The 16,160-nt window shown below is 38.8% G+C and overlaps 1 protein-coding gene across 3 annotated transcripts in view; it reads right to left on the bottom strand.

Annotated features, from left to right (window-relative positions):
• Positions 1 to 15,747, bottom strand: part of EPC2 (enhancer of polycomb homolog 2) — a 121,403-nt gene extending 105,656 nt beyond the window's left edge. For all 3 annotated transcript variants that reach the window (XM_042948741.1, XM_042948743.1, XM_042948744.1), the window contains exon 1: positions 15,552 to 15,747. In XM_042948741.1, the coding sequence (XP_042804675.1) occupies positions 15,552 to 15,704 (153 nt within the window). In that variant the 5' untranslated portion in view covers positions 15,705 to 15,747. The remainder of the gene's footprint in view (positions 1 to 15,551) is intronic.
• Between the last annotated feature and the right edge of the window lie 413 nt (positions 15,748 to 16,160).

The raw sequence follows: 16,160 nt of genomic DNA, 5'->3' as shown, positions 1-16,160 counted from the left end.
AATCAAAAAGAGTTCAAAAGCCAATGAATAAGAGAAATACTCCTTACTGGAATGGTAAAATGGCAAGGCAGACATGCAGGGGACATGGGCATACATAACTAACCGTTTTTTCGACCTAGAATCAGAATCACTCATAAACTGTGATTTGGCTGGGAAGTCTAAGGTAAACACATGTACTTTACAAAAGCACCCCAGATTGTTCTGCTATGTGGTCAAGATGGAACTGCTATTCTTCCTCCTACAGTGGTAGTTTTCAGAGTGGGGTCACTGGACAGGCAGCATCAGGAACCTGTTAAAAAATACGAATTCCTAGGTCCCATTCCAGATCCACTAAAAACTACAATGTCAGAATGAAGCTCAGCAATCAGTGTTTTAACAAGCCCTCCAAGTGATTCTGATGCATGACAAAGTTTGAGAATCACTGACCTAAACCTTCTGTATTTCTTTTGGAGGTATTTTGAAAGCCCTGATGAATGTAAGATGGCTGAGCTGATATTTCAGATAAAGTTGAAGGGGAACTACTGCTGTCTGAAGCACCTATAATGTACAGAAAATCTTCTAAGTACTTTCTCCACGGAAAGTGTCCTCTGTGTTTTAAAGCAAAAATAAATAAAATCTCCACATTACTTGTACAATAAATAAGGCAGCACTAGTTCTTCAGATCATCCTTCATATCACAAAGTTTCTTTTCCCACAGCTCTTTACACAGGAACTGCTCTTAAAACCAAAACCAAAACCAAAACAAAAACAACAGGAAATGCTCTTAACACAAGTTTGCCTATCCTAAAAGGTGACTCTACACTAGACCACAATAATTCTTTCAACCCTCTAACAACTCTCCAGGACATCACACACTTTCCAATATGAAAAGCAATGACATGTACCAGGAAAAAAAACAAAAACAAAAAACTCATGACATCGTGGCATACAAAATAACTTCAAAACTCATTTGTAAAAAATAATTCAGTAGTATTTTTTTTAAGTTTATTATTTGAGAGACAGAGAGAATCCCAGAGAGACAGCAGAGAATCTCTGCTGACAGTACAGAGCCCAGTGCAGGGCTCAACCCCACCAACAGTGAGATCATGACCTGAGCTGAAACCAAGAGTTGGATGTTTACCCGACTGAGCCACCCAGACACCCCAATTTGGTATCTTCTACTAGCTATTACATGAACTCAGACATACTCTTGTTCAAATCACGTCCCTTGTGACACAAATTTCTACAATATAATTTTTACTTTTTACATAACACATTAAACCTTATATGCATTCATCCATGTACAACTCTTTTCTTTGGGACTACAAACTGCTTGAAGACAGGTACCACCTCTATTCCTTTCTGTAACCTAAAGTACATAACAGGCGTTGCTCGTTCCATCAGCAACTATTTAGTAAGCAGCGACCATACATCATTCACTGCACCAGATGATGGACACAAAGGTAATACAGACACAGTCCATGCATTCATGGAGCTACTTAATGAATGAACACATACAAACAACTGCAATGAAAGTTTGAAAGAGTGCAGTCTGTGTGAAAGATCCAGCTTACCAATATGATAACCCGAAAAAAGATGGCTTTCTTCAAAAGGGGAGCCTATTATTGCTCTTCTGACCTAAACTGCTACTTAAGGCCATAAATAATTGGTAAAAAAAAAAAAAAAAAAAAAAAAAAAAAAAATTCACTGGCAAGACATTTAATAGTTAATCGGACTTTAAAATACTTATTTTATATATATAAAAATAAACAAAAGTCCTATGCACAATGCAAGGCTTACAGACAGCCAAACTGCAACATGGGAATAAAAGATTAAGGTTTTATATCTAAACTCCCAACAATCCAATTAGAAAGCTACAATTTGCCAATTCTCAATTCCTCAGAGATTTTTAAATTTAAAATCAAAATTACCTGACTTAATGAATGACTCTAGATTAAGAAACTAACTCTAAGGTCACATATTACTTACAAAATGAATACAAGAAATAAGCATTTGTTTAGCAGTTTTCTAGGATACACATGCATGATGCCAACAACAGCTGCCTCTATAGAGTGTCTGGGATGTGGGGAGGAAGGACATTTACTTTTCATATATATCATTTTGTGGTATAAATTTTTATCTTTACATCACATGGGTATATTATTTTCCAACTTAAAAAACGTAGAAAATATCTTAAACACAAAAATAACATATTCTGTTTACAGCAACATCTCCTTTATAGTAATAAGAAATAAAATCTTTAGCCTAACTATATATTTGGGACAAGGATGACATGGCAATAAGGTTGCCATTTGGGCCAAAGAAATTCTTCTGAGGGATTCTAAACCTCAGGTCAAAGACCTTCAAAACTTCCAAAGAAAGAATTGAGGGGCCATAAACTTGGGTGAGAAAACAATCATTTCTCTTATTCCACTAACTTCTATCAAATTTAACATTTCCTTCAATTACTAATGTAGGCAAAAGGCAAAATAACAGTACTAGTAATACTCAGGACTAGCAATACAACAGAAATCACAGATCGTTTCATTGTCCTATTACAGTGGTTGCACTTGTCCAAATATTGTTTATACTTATCACTACTTAAAAAGATAATTAGGGGTTGTTAATACTTATCACTACTTAAATATTGTTTATACTTATCACTACTTAAAAAGATAATTAGGAGTGCCTGGGTGGCTCAGTCAGTTAAGCATCTGACTTCAGACCAGGTCAAGATCTCATGGTTCGGGAGTTCGAGCCCCGGTCCAGCTCTTTGCTGACAGCTTGGAGCCTGGAGCCTGCTTCGAATTCTGTGTCTCCCTCTCTCTCTCTGCCCCCCGCACTCGTGCTCAGTCGCTCAGTCCCATTCTCTCTCTCTCTCTCTCTCCCTCCCTCCCTCAAAAATAAACATTAAAACTAAGATAATTAGATTCAACTCTAAATCTTATCATTAATGTATTACTAAAGCATGTAAATTACAAACTTATATTATTTTGATAACTTTCAATATAATTGGCTTATGTGATTCTATTTTATGCATTTAAAACCATACTGATTCAGGCTCTCTGTCCATTTTTTACTTGATTCTTTTTGGTATTGAGTTGTATACGCTCTTTATATATTTTGGGTACTAGCCCCTTATCAGATAACATCATTTGCAAATACCTTCTCCCATTCAGTAGGCAGTCTTGTCATTTTGTTGATGGTCTCCTGAGCTATACAAAAGCTTTTTATTTTGGTGTAGTCCCAATAGTTTATTTTTGCTTTTGTTTCCCTTGCCTCAGGAGACCTATCTAGGAAAATGTTTCTATGGCCCATGTCAAAGAAATTACTGCCTATGTTTTCTTCTGGGAGTTACACGGTTTCAGGTCTCACATGTAGGTCCTTAATCCACTCTTGAGTTTGTTTTTGTGTACAGTGTAAGAAAGTGTTCCAGTTTCATTCTTTGGCATGTAGCTATCCAGTTTTCCCACTGTATATTCTTGCTTCCTTTGTCATAGATTAATTGACCATATAAGCACAGGTTTATTTCTAGGGTCTCTATTCTATTCCATTGATCTCTGTGTGTATTTTTTGAGCCAGTACAATACCATTTTGATTACTACAGCTTTGTAGTATATCTTGAAGCCTGGGATTGTGATGCCTCTATCCTTGTTCATCTTTCTCAAGACTGCTTTGGCTATTCAAGGTCTTTTGTGGTTCCATACAAATGTTCATATTATTTGTTCTATTTCTGTGAAAAATGCTATTGGTATTTTGATAATGAGATTGCATTAAGTCTGTACATTGCTTTGTAGAACCAACAATATTGGTTCTCCCGATACATGAGTATGGAGTATCCATCCATTTGTTTGTGTCCTCCACAATTTCCTTCATCACTGTTTTATAGTTTCCAGAGTACAGGTCTTTCACCTACATGGTTAAATTTACTCCCAGGTATTATATTCTTTTTGGTGCAATAGACATTTTTCCAGAGAAGACCTACAAATGACCAACCAACACATGAAAAGCTGCTCAACATCACTATTCATCAGGGAAATGCCAATCAAAACCACAATGAGACAAAATCAAAACAAATGAGATCACAATCAAAACCACCTTACACCTGTCAGAATGGCTATGATCAAAAAAGACAAGGAAAAACAAATGCTGGGAGAATGTGGGAGAAAAAAAGGAACGATATGCTCTGTTAGTGGGAATGCAAACTGGGGCAGCCACGGTTGGAAATGGTATGGAGATTCCTCAAAAAATTAAAAGTAGAATTACCATATGATTCAGTAATTCCCCTACTGGGACAAAGAACTGGAACAAAGAAAACAAAACCACTACTAAAAAGATACATGCACTTCTATGTTTACTATAGCATTATTTATAAGCCACAGTCAAGATATGGAAGCAACCTGAGTGTCCATCAATAGATGAAAGAATAAACAAAATGTAGGGTGTGTGTATATGTGTACACACACACACACACACACATATATATATAATGGAATATTAGTTGGCCATAAAAAAGAGTAAGATCTTGCCATTTTTGCAACACCATGGATAGATTTAGAAAGTAAAATGCTAAGTGAAGTCAGACAAAGACAAATACTATATGATTTCACTCATATGTGGAATTTAAGAAACAAAACAAATGAACTTAGAAAAAAAAAAGGGACGAACCAAAAAAACAAACTCTTAAATACAGAGGACAAACTGGGGGTTGCAGCAGGGGATGGGAAAAGCAGGAATTTTATCAAGCTGTCAAAGTCCCAAGTCACAAAAGGTTAAGAAGCCTTGGACAATGGTTCTTAAATCAGATCCCACAGCCCTCATTTGGAAATCGAGAAAAAAACATTTCGGGGTTATCACAATTAGCAGGCAGGATATCAATAAACTTCATGATATGCCTGTGACAGTCCCATACACCCAAAAAACTGAATGCCAAAACCATGCCAGTTGAGAAACATCTCAAAGATCAAATGGCAAGATTACCTCTTTGGTACCATGCTTTTCAAAGTTCCAAACTTAAGTGTTCATCCCAGAGTTCATTGGTATATTAGAATGTCTCTTGTCATTTGATTCTCTAATGTATACCACCCACTGAACAGATTTTCATCACTAAAATTTATTTTCCCCATGACCAACTAACAATCAAAAAAATAAAGAAGCGGGGGTGCTGGGTGGCTTTGTTGGTTAAGTGTCCAGCTTTGGCTCAGGTCATGATCACAGTCCGGGAGTTGGAGCCCCACGTCAGGCTCTGTGCCGACAACTCAAAGTCTGGATGGAGCCTGCTTCAGATTCTATGTCTCCCTCTCTCTGTGACCCTTCCTGCCCCTTTCTCTCTCTCTTTCTCAAAAATGAATAAACATTTTTAAAAAATTTTAAAAAGGAAGAAGAAAAAGAAAAAAAGGAAATCACTTTTAAAAACAAATACAGTATCAATTATTCAGGAGTCAAATATTACTCTGAGGATTAGCTGAAAATTTAGTTTCTTTGCTAATTTTTAAAGTCTTTAATTTTTTAAATCATTTTGATTGTTAAAATGCTCTGCCAGGAAGAGATGGAAGGAGGAAAATATACGTATCAATCTGCTGATGTTTGACAACTATAAAAATATATTTAATCGACTGGAGAAAAAAATGTGAAACTATTCCACAGAATAATGTATGGAGATACTCTGTATATTTTACTCTTCCATATTCCTTCACATTTATTAGCCTATATAACTGAAAACTGTTATTAATAATAATAAAAAAAAAAGCAGTTGCCTGTATAAGGCACTGACTTAAGTCCACAAAAAGATAATCTTTAAGATTACCTTTCAAGATACTTCTCATTAAACAGATGAAGCAAAGTGGCTTAATGAGATGAAGTAATTTATCTTGCCCAAAGGGAAAGTGACAGAGGCCAGGCCTGGAACCTAAGGCACAATTCTGAAGTACCAATTTCATCAAATTAACAGTACAAATAAGGGCTGCTTGTCAACTCCCCAACCAACAACCTCCTATCCTTTGCCCACATTCCTCCCAAAAAAGGGAAGTGAGAAAGCTGGAAGTAAAGATATGAGTTAGAGAACTAGCAGAGAGGCTGACTCTTTCACTCTTCATTCTTCTGACTGCGCGGTGATACTAGCTGGCAAGAAACAAGAAACCTAAAAACAAATGTAAGGAAATGGTGCTAAGAAGAATCTGGAAGTGGCTGTCATCTTCCTCCACTATTGATCCCACAAAAAAACAGTGGTGGATGACAGACTAGGCAAACCCAAAGTTCTATTTCATGCAAGTGTAAACAAGTCAAAATATCAACAAGGATCAGTTTTAAGATAAAATCAAATAATCATGATGGACCTACTGCTATCTACATTGGTCTCATTCATGGCTTATTCCTACCAGGTGTCACCTACACATCCATTACTGGTTTTTCTACCTCAACTGTACTTGAAATGAAATGAAGATGCAGAGCTGTACATTTAATAATACAATCAAATCCAATCCCAGTGGCCAGTATTATGGTCAATGCCTGTATCACAAACTTTCTACCACGTAAGTACCTGCATAGGTAATCCAGCCTCTGCTGAGTAAAACAAAGACTTTATACCTTCCTTAAGGCATTTGGTCTAAATGGGAAAACAAGTATCTATCACTCTCTCATGCATATATCCATACATACACATACATCCCTCCAGTGAGAAACACGAGATACTAAAAAATTTATTTTAAAACTCAAATTGTCTGGGCTAAAAGTATACCAAAATTCAGGACATTTACAGTAAGAGACAGTAAAAGAAAATTCCATGAAAAGGTAACTGATCATATCCAAAACATACAGAGGGGACTTCTCTTTTGATCTCTAGGAAAAATCAGTATTAAATAGTGGATAAATATAACTGAACCTCACAAAAAAAGGACTCTAAACCAAATTAACAGGATTACAATAATTAACTCTTTAAATAAAGCTTAACTACTAGTATCTTCCTAATATTTAGTCTTTCGTTTGTTAGTTCTTTTCATCTAATTAACATTCTGGACAATATACCTAGTAGATAGACATGTGGATTCACAGAAGCAAGTAATTTTTAGACCCAAAGGTACTTTAACGGTCACTCAATCCAATTCTACTTCACAAATGAGGAAACTAAGGGCCAGGAAAGTTAAATAACTTCTTTGAGGTCACACAAAATGCATCCCTTACTATTTGGAAAATTAGTATGAAGGGTATGCTTTCTTTAAAAAGATTCTGGAGACTTCTTTTATAGTCCTTAATTTAAATTTCATTTAAAAAATGCAATACACATCCTACCATTATATTGTGAAATATGTAAAATATCGTTATCCCATTTAAACACCTTACAAACTTAACGTCTGTAAAAATACCCTAAGTATCCAAATTCACCTTGGATCAAACTATGGATTAAAACAATTTAATTAACAATTTAACTTCATAACTTTTGGTCATAATGTTATATACACACCAGCAGTAAATGTCTAAAGGGCAGCTTCTGACTAAAGCCTCATTCTCAGGAGAGTAGCCCTAACAGCACTTGTGTACTAACCTCCCCTGTCAGACTGTCAGACTTATAGGTACACAGACACCTGATTCAAGCCAAACCAATAATGACCAGATCTGTGATTCTGAAACAAAAGAAACATAACAATGATGATAACAGCTAATATTTATTGACTGCTTACTGAATGCCACAAACTGTCCCAAGCACACAATTCATGCTCTCAACAACCCATGAGATTTTATAGATGAACTCAAAACCATTCAGTCTGGCTCAAAGAAGAAGATATGCACTTCACCACAACACTATACTACTACCTCTCAAATGACTGGGAATTGTTAGAGTTTAGTGATATTAATGTCACTTGCTGCTAAAAAGCCCATAGCTGCCCTGGTTCCTGGCATTCTCAAGCCTTGACCATTCAAGCCTTCTTTGGGGTCTTCAAGGCAACACCTAGGAATCTTAAAGAAACCAGATTTGGTTTCTGTTACTTGAAACCAACCTAATGATCCTACCTGCTAAACATTTTTAGGCCTCGTTTTTAGAGATCTGATACTGATGAAATCTAAACTTACCCCACAGATAAATCATTCCTTAAAAGTTTGTGTTAAAGAAATGTGTTTACCAAAAAAAAGTAAATAAAATAAAAAAATTAAAAAAAAAAAAAAAAAGAAATGTGTTTACAAAAGGCATTCACCTTAAAGCTTCTTTCATATCATTCCCCGAGGCAAAAATTTTTAATGACTCTTCCATGGTAGTACAGAATAATAAATGACAGAACAATGAAAATGTAATAAACTTTATGTATCATCTAGTTCTCAACCCACTCATTTTACAGATGAAGCAGTACAGTGGTAAAGGTCAGAGCTCTAGACTCAATCACTCACAGGATTTGAGTTCAAATACTGGCTTTACTATGTTCTAGTCCAAGTAGGAGTGAACTTCGGCAAGATACTTAATCTCCAAAGCCTGCTTCGTCTTCTAGAAAAGACATAATAGCACCTACTATACATCCTGTCGTTATAATGAGTCGTAAACCACCTACTGAGTTTAACAAAGTGCCTGGCATGTACTCAACACACTCAGTAACGCACAATAAATGGTAGCTGTGATGGTAGTGATGAATGACCTGAGACTCAGAGAAGGTAGGCAACTTTCCCAGATCATTTGGCCACTAAAGAACAGAAACAAAACTAGAAAGAGACTTCACACTTGCAAGTCAGTGCTCTTTTTTCTACACCATTCTACAAACCCCTGGGCTAACATTTGAAACTATCTGTCATCTGGTATAATTGTACCCCTTTTGCAGCTGTATCTCCACCTCAACTTCTATTCATTGATTCACCAAATATTTAGTAAGTGCCTTCTTTGTTACAAACAGTTTCTAGTGTTGAAGATATAGCACAGAACAAAGTAAGGAGAAGAAGTAAAAGCCATCTGTAAGTCCAAAAAAAACAAAGAGAAAGAGCTAAGAGAATGGCGTGCTCAGAAATGATGCAGTACTACCCTCCTGAAATCTCTATCAGCAGGGGATGATGGATTGAAAAGGGCAGATAAAATACATGCAAAATGGAAGAAACTTCCTTTACTTTACTTAACATCCACAGAAACTGCTGTAAACATTCCTGGATTCTGGGTGCCCAGGTGGCTCAGTCGGTTAAGCGTCCAACTTCCACTCAAGTCATGATCTTGTGGTTCACGAGTTCAAGCCCACGTCAGGCTCTGTGACAGCTCGGAGCCTGGAGCCTGCTTCAGATTCTGTGTCTCCCTCCCTCTCTGCCCCTCCCCAGTTCGCACTCTGTTTCTCTCCCCCTCAAAAATAAATAAAAACATTTAAAAAAATTTTTTAATAAAAAAAATAAACATTCCTGGATTCAAGTATTTGCTTCAACACACACCATACAATCAAACCTGAAAGTCCAACTTGTTAAATCTCTCTCCAATCCCTTTATACATTCTAGTAACAGTTTTCTCTAATTCTTAACTATACTAAAATTTAACTATTTCTAATGCTCTTTGTCAGATCAACTTAACCTGGTAGTTTCTGCTAACTTTCCAGATATGTTTTTGACCTCAATGACTCATTTACATTTCCCGAAGTCAAGTTCTGTATCATATTCTTCTTTTAATTTTAATCCTAGCAACACTCAGCACACAGCCTTACAAATACCCTTATCCATGGTTACCCCTTCAAAAGTTTCCTGATGTCATATTTAGATAACACCTGGCACTCAGATGATAACTGGCTAGTATATGCTTTTGTTGAAAGAATAAATGCTCAGTGTTTTTACAATATCAATTTACGAAATTTTATTTTATACCCTCTCTAGAACTCCTCTATAATGAAACATGAAATGTATTAGTGCCAAAAATAACTCTGAAATGTAAGAAACACTGAATATATCCTACTCTCACTGTTGCTTAAAATATTAAGAGGATATCAAAATTAGGCAACTAAAGCATAAAAGGAGAAATGGCAATTCAAATCAGTCATGATCTTTTTCTTTAAACATAAGCAGAATTGGACACCTGGGTGGTTTAGTCAGTTAAGCGTCTGACTTCAGCTCAGGTCATGATCTCGCAGTTCAAGAGTTCGAGCCCCGCGTCAGGCTCTGTGCTGACAGCTCAGAGCCTGGAGCTGTCTTCAGATTCTGTGTCTCCCTCTTTCTGCCCTTCCCCTGCTCATACTCGGCCTCTCTCTCAAAAATAAATAAAACATTTTTAAAAACTGAAAATAAGCAGAATCATATGCTTCATAGAAATTTTGGTTCACTCTAATACAAAAAGGTATCTTATACAAATCTACATATACCTATGAAAAGGGTAATTAACACAAAATAAAAATATTGCAGCCATACCTATGTGTTCAAAATTGTGTATTTAAAGGGGCCTCTGACTCAAGAGGGAAAAAATATATACATTTAGTATTTAGGTACATGTTGTATCAAAGTAAGAAACCAAAAAGAATTCCAAGAATAATTTCCCAAAATCTGCTAATGAATTACACACACACGCATGCACGCACACACAGTGTTTCATAAAAACATAGATCTTAGTATAGAAAGAAAAAAAAAAAAAGAGGCTCATTCAACACTTAACCAACATTTAGCAAACATATATTATGTTCCAGGCACAGTTTCAGATACTCGGAATACATTAATGAACAAAATATGCAAAGATCCTTGTCCTTACATAGATTATATTCTATTAGAATAAAATCTAAACAATAAAAAATAATAGTTTCCCACAAATTTCTTACATGCTTATGGTAACGTAAACATTCAGATAAACATAATGGTACCACTACAGAGAAGCAAAGTAAATAAACTTCTAAGAAAAAAAGGAAAAAGAAACAGAAAATCTGAAAAGCCAAAAGCAAAAATCATACACAATTAAGTGATGAAAAACTACAGTTAGCAATTTACTTATTTGTTTTAATAATTTATTGTTTTTAATGTTTATTTACTTGAGACACACACACACACACACACACACACACACACACAGGCCCCAGGGATGGGCAGAGAGAGAGAGACACATACAGAATCCGAAGCAGGCTTCAGGCTCTGAGCTGTCAGCACAGAGCCCGATGCGGGGCTCAAACTCTTGAACTGCAAGATCATGACCTGGGCTGAAGTCAGACACTCAACCGACTGAGTCACCCAGGCGCCCCTAGTTAGTAATTTAATATTCCAATCAAATCAATGTCATCTTTCAAAGTTCCCCAATTACAAAAAGTAAAACAATGTTTACAAAACCTGTAATGAACTTAACAGTTCAGAAGCTAATTTGGGATTCTGTAAGAAGTCAACATGAATCACAGTGGTTATAAGAATGGGTTTTGTGATATTAAAACCAAGGGCATGAATTATAGCCCTGCCAGTTACTAACAGTGAGACCCACAGTTTTTTCATCCATAAAACAGAAACAATAATACTACATAGGCTGTTGTTACAAAGATTCAATGAAAACCAAAAACAGGAAGCAATTCAAATATCCAGATGGATGGATGAATATATTACAACAATTCACTAGAATACTGTTCAGTAATAAAAAGGAATGGACTGATACATGTAACAACGATGAATCGTTAATGCATCATGCTGAGCAAAAGAAGCCTGACATGAAAGAGTATGTGAAATCCATTTAAATGTAATTCTAGAAAAAACAATACTAAAATCTATAGGGAAAGAAAACAAATCAGTAATTGCTTAGAACTACTGGTGTAGATGGACTGACTTGCAAAGGAGCACAAGGGAATTTTTTGGGTGTTTGAAATGTTGCTTTATCCTGATTGTGGTGGCATTTCCTTGTGTGTACATGTTTGTCAAAACTCATAAACTCTATGCTTTAAATGAGCACATTTTATTGCATATAAATAACTCAAAAAAGTTAATTTTAAAAAGGATTAAATGAACTAATTGTATGTAAAGTTATTAACATAGTATCTGGGACACAAGTAGTAGTCGAAAAATGGTTCAGTACTGTATTATCAAAAAACATCAACTATCTCTATACAACACTCAAGGGGTGTTGTGATGATCACCTGATCATTCTGGTTTAGATTCTAAATAAACACAAGTTAACAGTATTTGACCTAAATCAAGTGTCACGTAGAGCACTATAGAGACCAAGTTTAGGAGGATGCCTACTGGCAGACCTTAGGCAAAAGACAAGGAAAAAATAAGGAAAGGAACAAAAGAAGATGCCTACATGTCCAAAAGAAAAGAAAGAGCTAAGAGAATGATGAGAGTGCTACCAATGTCAAAGAATGCCTAGATTATCTCATCTAAGTATTATCAAAATATAACTCAAAACTGAGTCAATGACTATATAAACAAAGTCTAATAATAATCCAATAGACACAGTTTTTAATTTTACCAGGGCGGGGTGGGGGCGGAGTGAGAATGGAGGTTAAGATTCATGAAGGTGGTTCAAGTGAAGTCAAAAGATTCTGTCAATCAAGCAGGAAAGGAGTCATATTGTGGATAGTTTAGAAATGCAAAGCAACAATTATAAATCCACAAGCCAAGGTTGTTATTTTTTTTTACAAGTCTATATAATTTAAAAAATACTTACAAAAGTAACTAGAACATGTTGGTAATGGAAGTTGAATTGAAATACAACTCAGGGGCGCCTGGGTGGCTCAGTCGGTTAAGGGTCTGACTCCTGATTTCAGCTCAGGTCATGATCTCATGGTTGTGAGTATAAGCCTGCTTGAGATTCTGTCTCCCTCTCTCTGTGCCTCCCCTGCTTGCGTGAATGCCCTCTCTCTCTCAAAATAAACGTACATTAAAAAAAAAAAAGAAATACAACTCAAATGAAACACAAAACATTTATGAAATTTATATTTTACTGCTGCTTAGAACTGCTTTTCAAGGCAGAACAGTTTTTTAATTTTATTTCGAGAGGGAGTGCACATGAGCGAGAAAAGGGCAGAGAGAGAGAGAGGGAGAGAGAGAGGGAGAGAGAGAGGGAGACAGAGAAACTGTCAGAGCAGAGCCCGACTTAGGGCTTGATCCCACAAACCATGAGATCATGACCTGAGCCGAAATCAAGCGGAAGCTTAACTGACTGAGCCACCCAGGTGCTGAAGGCAGAACATTTTTTTAAAATGAACAAATAATTCTGCTTAATAACAGAAGTCCTGTAAACAGGACCAGAAGAACTGAATCGACTGTCACTCATGTAAGCACAAGTCTTCTTACACATTAATTTAAAAAAGAGGAAAGAAAAAACGAACACCCCAACTGTACATTCTGGGAAGCAAAAGATAGTTATAAATCTTAACTGTCAGGGTTTGTTCAGTTTTGTTTTGATTATAAGTACCACCACTTGTAACATTAAAGAGGCAGAAAGGACCAAAGAGTCAGAAGTCCTGGGTTTCAACTCTAGTTCCACCATAAATTGGATTTTTTCTTCCCTGGAAGTGGGCAACTGAAGCAGGCTACTGAAAGTAATCCAATATAATCTGATTTCCAATCTCCAGATTGAAAATCACAACTGTTACTGAAAAAGTTAACAGTAAAAGGGTTAAATTATTTGTTTTTAATACATCATTAAAAAAATAACTAAACTGCAAGTTTTCTTCCTAAATTCAGGTAAAATACCAAGACATATGTGGCAAACTAAGGACCAAAAGCTGTAAGTATATTGCTGCTCAGTTCACAAAAAGTAACTTATCTTTCAGGTTAATTGTTCATTCTAGAACAAGCTTCTTGATTTTAGTCCTTCTCAAACCCAAATAACTGGATCCAAGTAATTACATCACTACTGATACTTGAAGACTCATAAGCTACTTCTCCTCTTGGGTCAAATCCCATACAATAATATTAACAAAAATTTAACTTTGTGGAATACAAAGTTGTGTTTTTTAAAGTCCAATTCAATTCTTTTTTTTTTCTTTTTCTTAATTTTTTTTTTTAACGTTTATTTATTTTTGAGACAGAGAGAGACAGAGCATGAACAGGGGAGGCGCAGAGAGAGAGGGAGACACAGAATCTGAAACAGGCTCCAGGCTCTGAGCTGTCAGCACAGAGCCCGACGCGGGGCTCGAACTCACTGACCGTGAGATCATGACCTGAGCCGAAGTCGGATGCCTAACCGACCAAGCCACCCAGGCGCCCCTCCAATTCAATTCTTGTACATACTATAACTTTATTTTAATTATCGTTCCCATGGAAAATTGAGCTGCTAGAAATAAACTTCATTTTTAAAACAAAAAGAATATTCTCATATGACTTAGATCTAAATCTACAGCAAATGTTGGGTTTTCATCTTATTTTTTGAAAAGCTGAATACTTAATGTTCATCCCGATACCGTTGCCATATTCATTTTCTCCTGAAAGTGTAAGACTTTCAAGTAATCAAAGACCAAAGAAAAATGTGATTAAATCACAGCAGAAAGTAGTAATAACAGGGTAATATAATGAGGTCAGAACTGGAGCAGCCAATCAAAGGCATAAAAGCATTTCCTGCAATATTAATAGTCAAAAGAGAAAACCAATCACAGAAACCTCGAGCCTTCTTCTGACAGTCACAGAAGCAAGAGAACCAATCCACGCACACCCAGGGTTGACAATAAGGCGGGACCGCAGGTTCATTGAAGAAATCCTTGAGGGTGCAGTTACTATGAACTTCGCACGCAAGTTAACACCACTCCAGAGTCATAAACACAGTCAAGCCAGACAAAATTCAACAGTATGCCAAATTCCATCAGGGAGAAAAGCAGAATCCTTGCAGAAACCGTTGTGTTATCAAAAATGCAACCGTCAATTTGGATGCATTAAATCCTCAACTTCCAAAAGACCACCCTCTATGATGACAATTCCCGGGGACGCGGCGCGGGGACAGGGCAGCGCCAGTGGCTCGTAGGTGAACATCCCTGTTTGCTTTCTAACGCTGTGTGCCGAACCGGTGCCGTCCCGGCTAGGTGGGCAGCGCCGTCCCTCTCGCCGCCGCGGAGCTAGCCGGTCAACGGCTCTCTACCGCTACACCCCGCTGGGTAGTCGCGGCTCCCGCCCTCCCCCGCCGCAGTGCTGCACCGCCTCATCCCGCTGCACCACCGCCGGCAGGGGAGCCGGGATTACCTTGCTAGGAGGAAGGTGTTTGTTATGAACGCGCTTTACTTTCCACAAGTCATTTCAACGAGAACCCAATGCAAAACTAAATTTGAAAGTGGGAAGAGAAAACCTTTCCTAGCCAAAAGATCCCTCGCCCATTAATTAACCCCGTGCCGGAGGAAGGTTCGGAGTGGAAGGTAAACAGAGGCCGTACGCCAAGTGCGGCCAGAACATCCCCTGCGCCATTCCCGGCCGCCGCTTACGGCAAGGCCCCCTTACGGCAGCGTAAGCGGCGCTGCGAGCTAATCACAACACTGGGACGCAACAACATGGCGGCCGCGGGCGGGCGCTGCGCCGGCCGAGAGGGTTTACGCTACTCCGCCGGCGTAGGGTCCCATGCGTTGGAGCGGCAGCGGCGCCCTCCAGCGAGCGTAAAGCGCTCTGTGAATGGCGAGGCCCGACTGACAAAGGGGAGGGGGGAGGAGGGAAGGGGGGGTAATAAACACTCGAGTCCCTACCGATTCCTCCTCCTTCTCCATCCCGGTGGGCATCTGGGGCACGGCCCGGTTGATGGAGACGCAGTCGTTGAGATCAGGCATGTCCTTGCCGCGGTAGATAGGCAGCGGTTTGGCGGCGTCCAGCGCCCGCGCTCGGAAGGAGAGTTTACTCATTGTCTCCCCGCCTTACAGGAACAGCCCGGGCGGCGGCGGCGGGGCGGGCGGGGAGGGGGGGAGGACTCCCGCCGCCTCCTCCACCTCCTTCCTCAGTGCAGCGCGGCCGGCCCGCTCCTCCTCCTCCTCCTCACTGCCCCCGGCCACAGCATGGGCGCCCACCCCGCCCGAAAACAGACCCCCGCCGCCCGCGGCCGCTTCCACACACTAGATCCGCCGCTCGCCCGCCCGATCCGCTCCCTGCGCCATGGCCAACATGGCGGACATTACCACAGCGGCGGCGAGCGATCCCGGCAGCCCGCGCGAGAGCGCGCCCCCGCCGCGGGGACGCGCCTCGCCCTCTCCCTCCCTCCCTCCTTCCTCTCCCTTCCCCTCCCTCGCCTGCCCACCCACTCTCTCCGCGGCGCTGCCGGCCCGCGGGAGCGTGCTCAGCCTCGGGCCGCTCAGGGGAGAGGG

The sequence above is a fragment of the Panthera leo genome, chromosome C1, assembly GCF_018350215.1.
Source record: "Panthera leo isolate Ple1 chromosome C1, P.leo_Ple1_pat1.1, whole genome shotgun sequence".
NCBI lineage: Eukaryota > Metazoa > Chordata > Mammalia > Carnivora > Felidae > Panthera > Panthera leo.
Note: the sequence above shows the minus strand (reverse complement) of the source record. Positions and strands in the feature narration are given on the sequence as shown.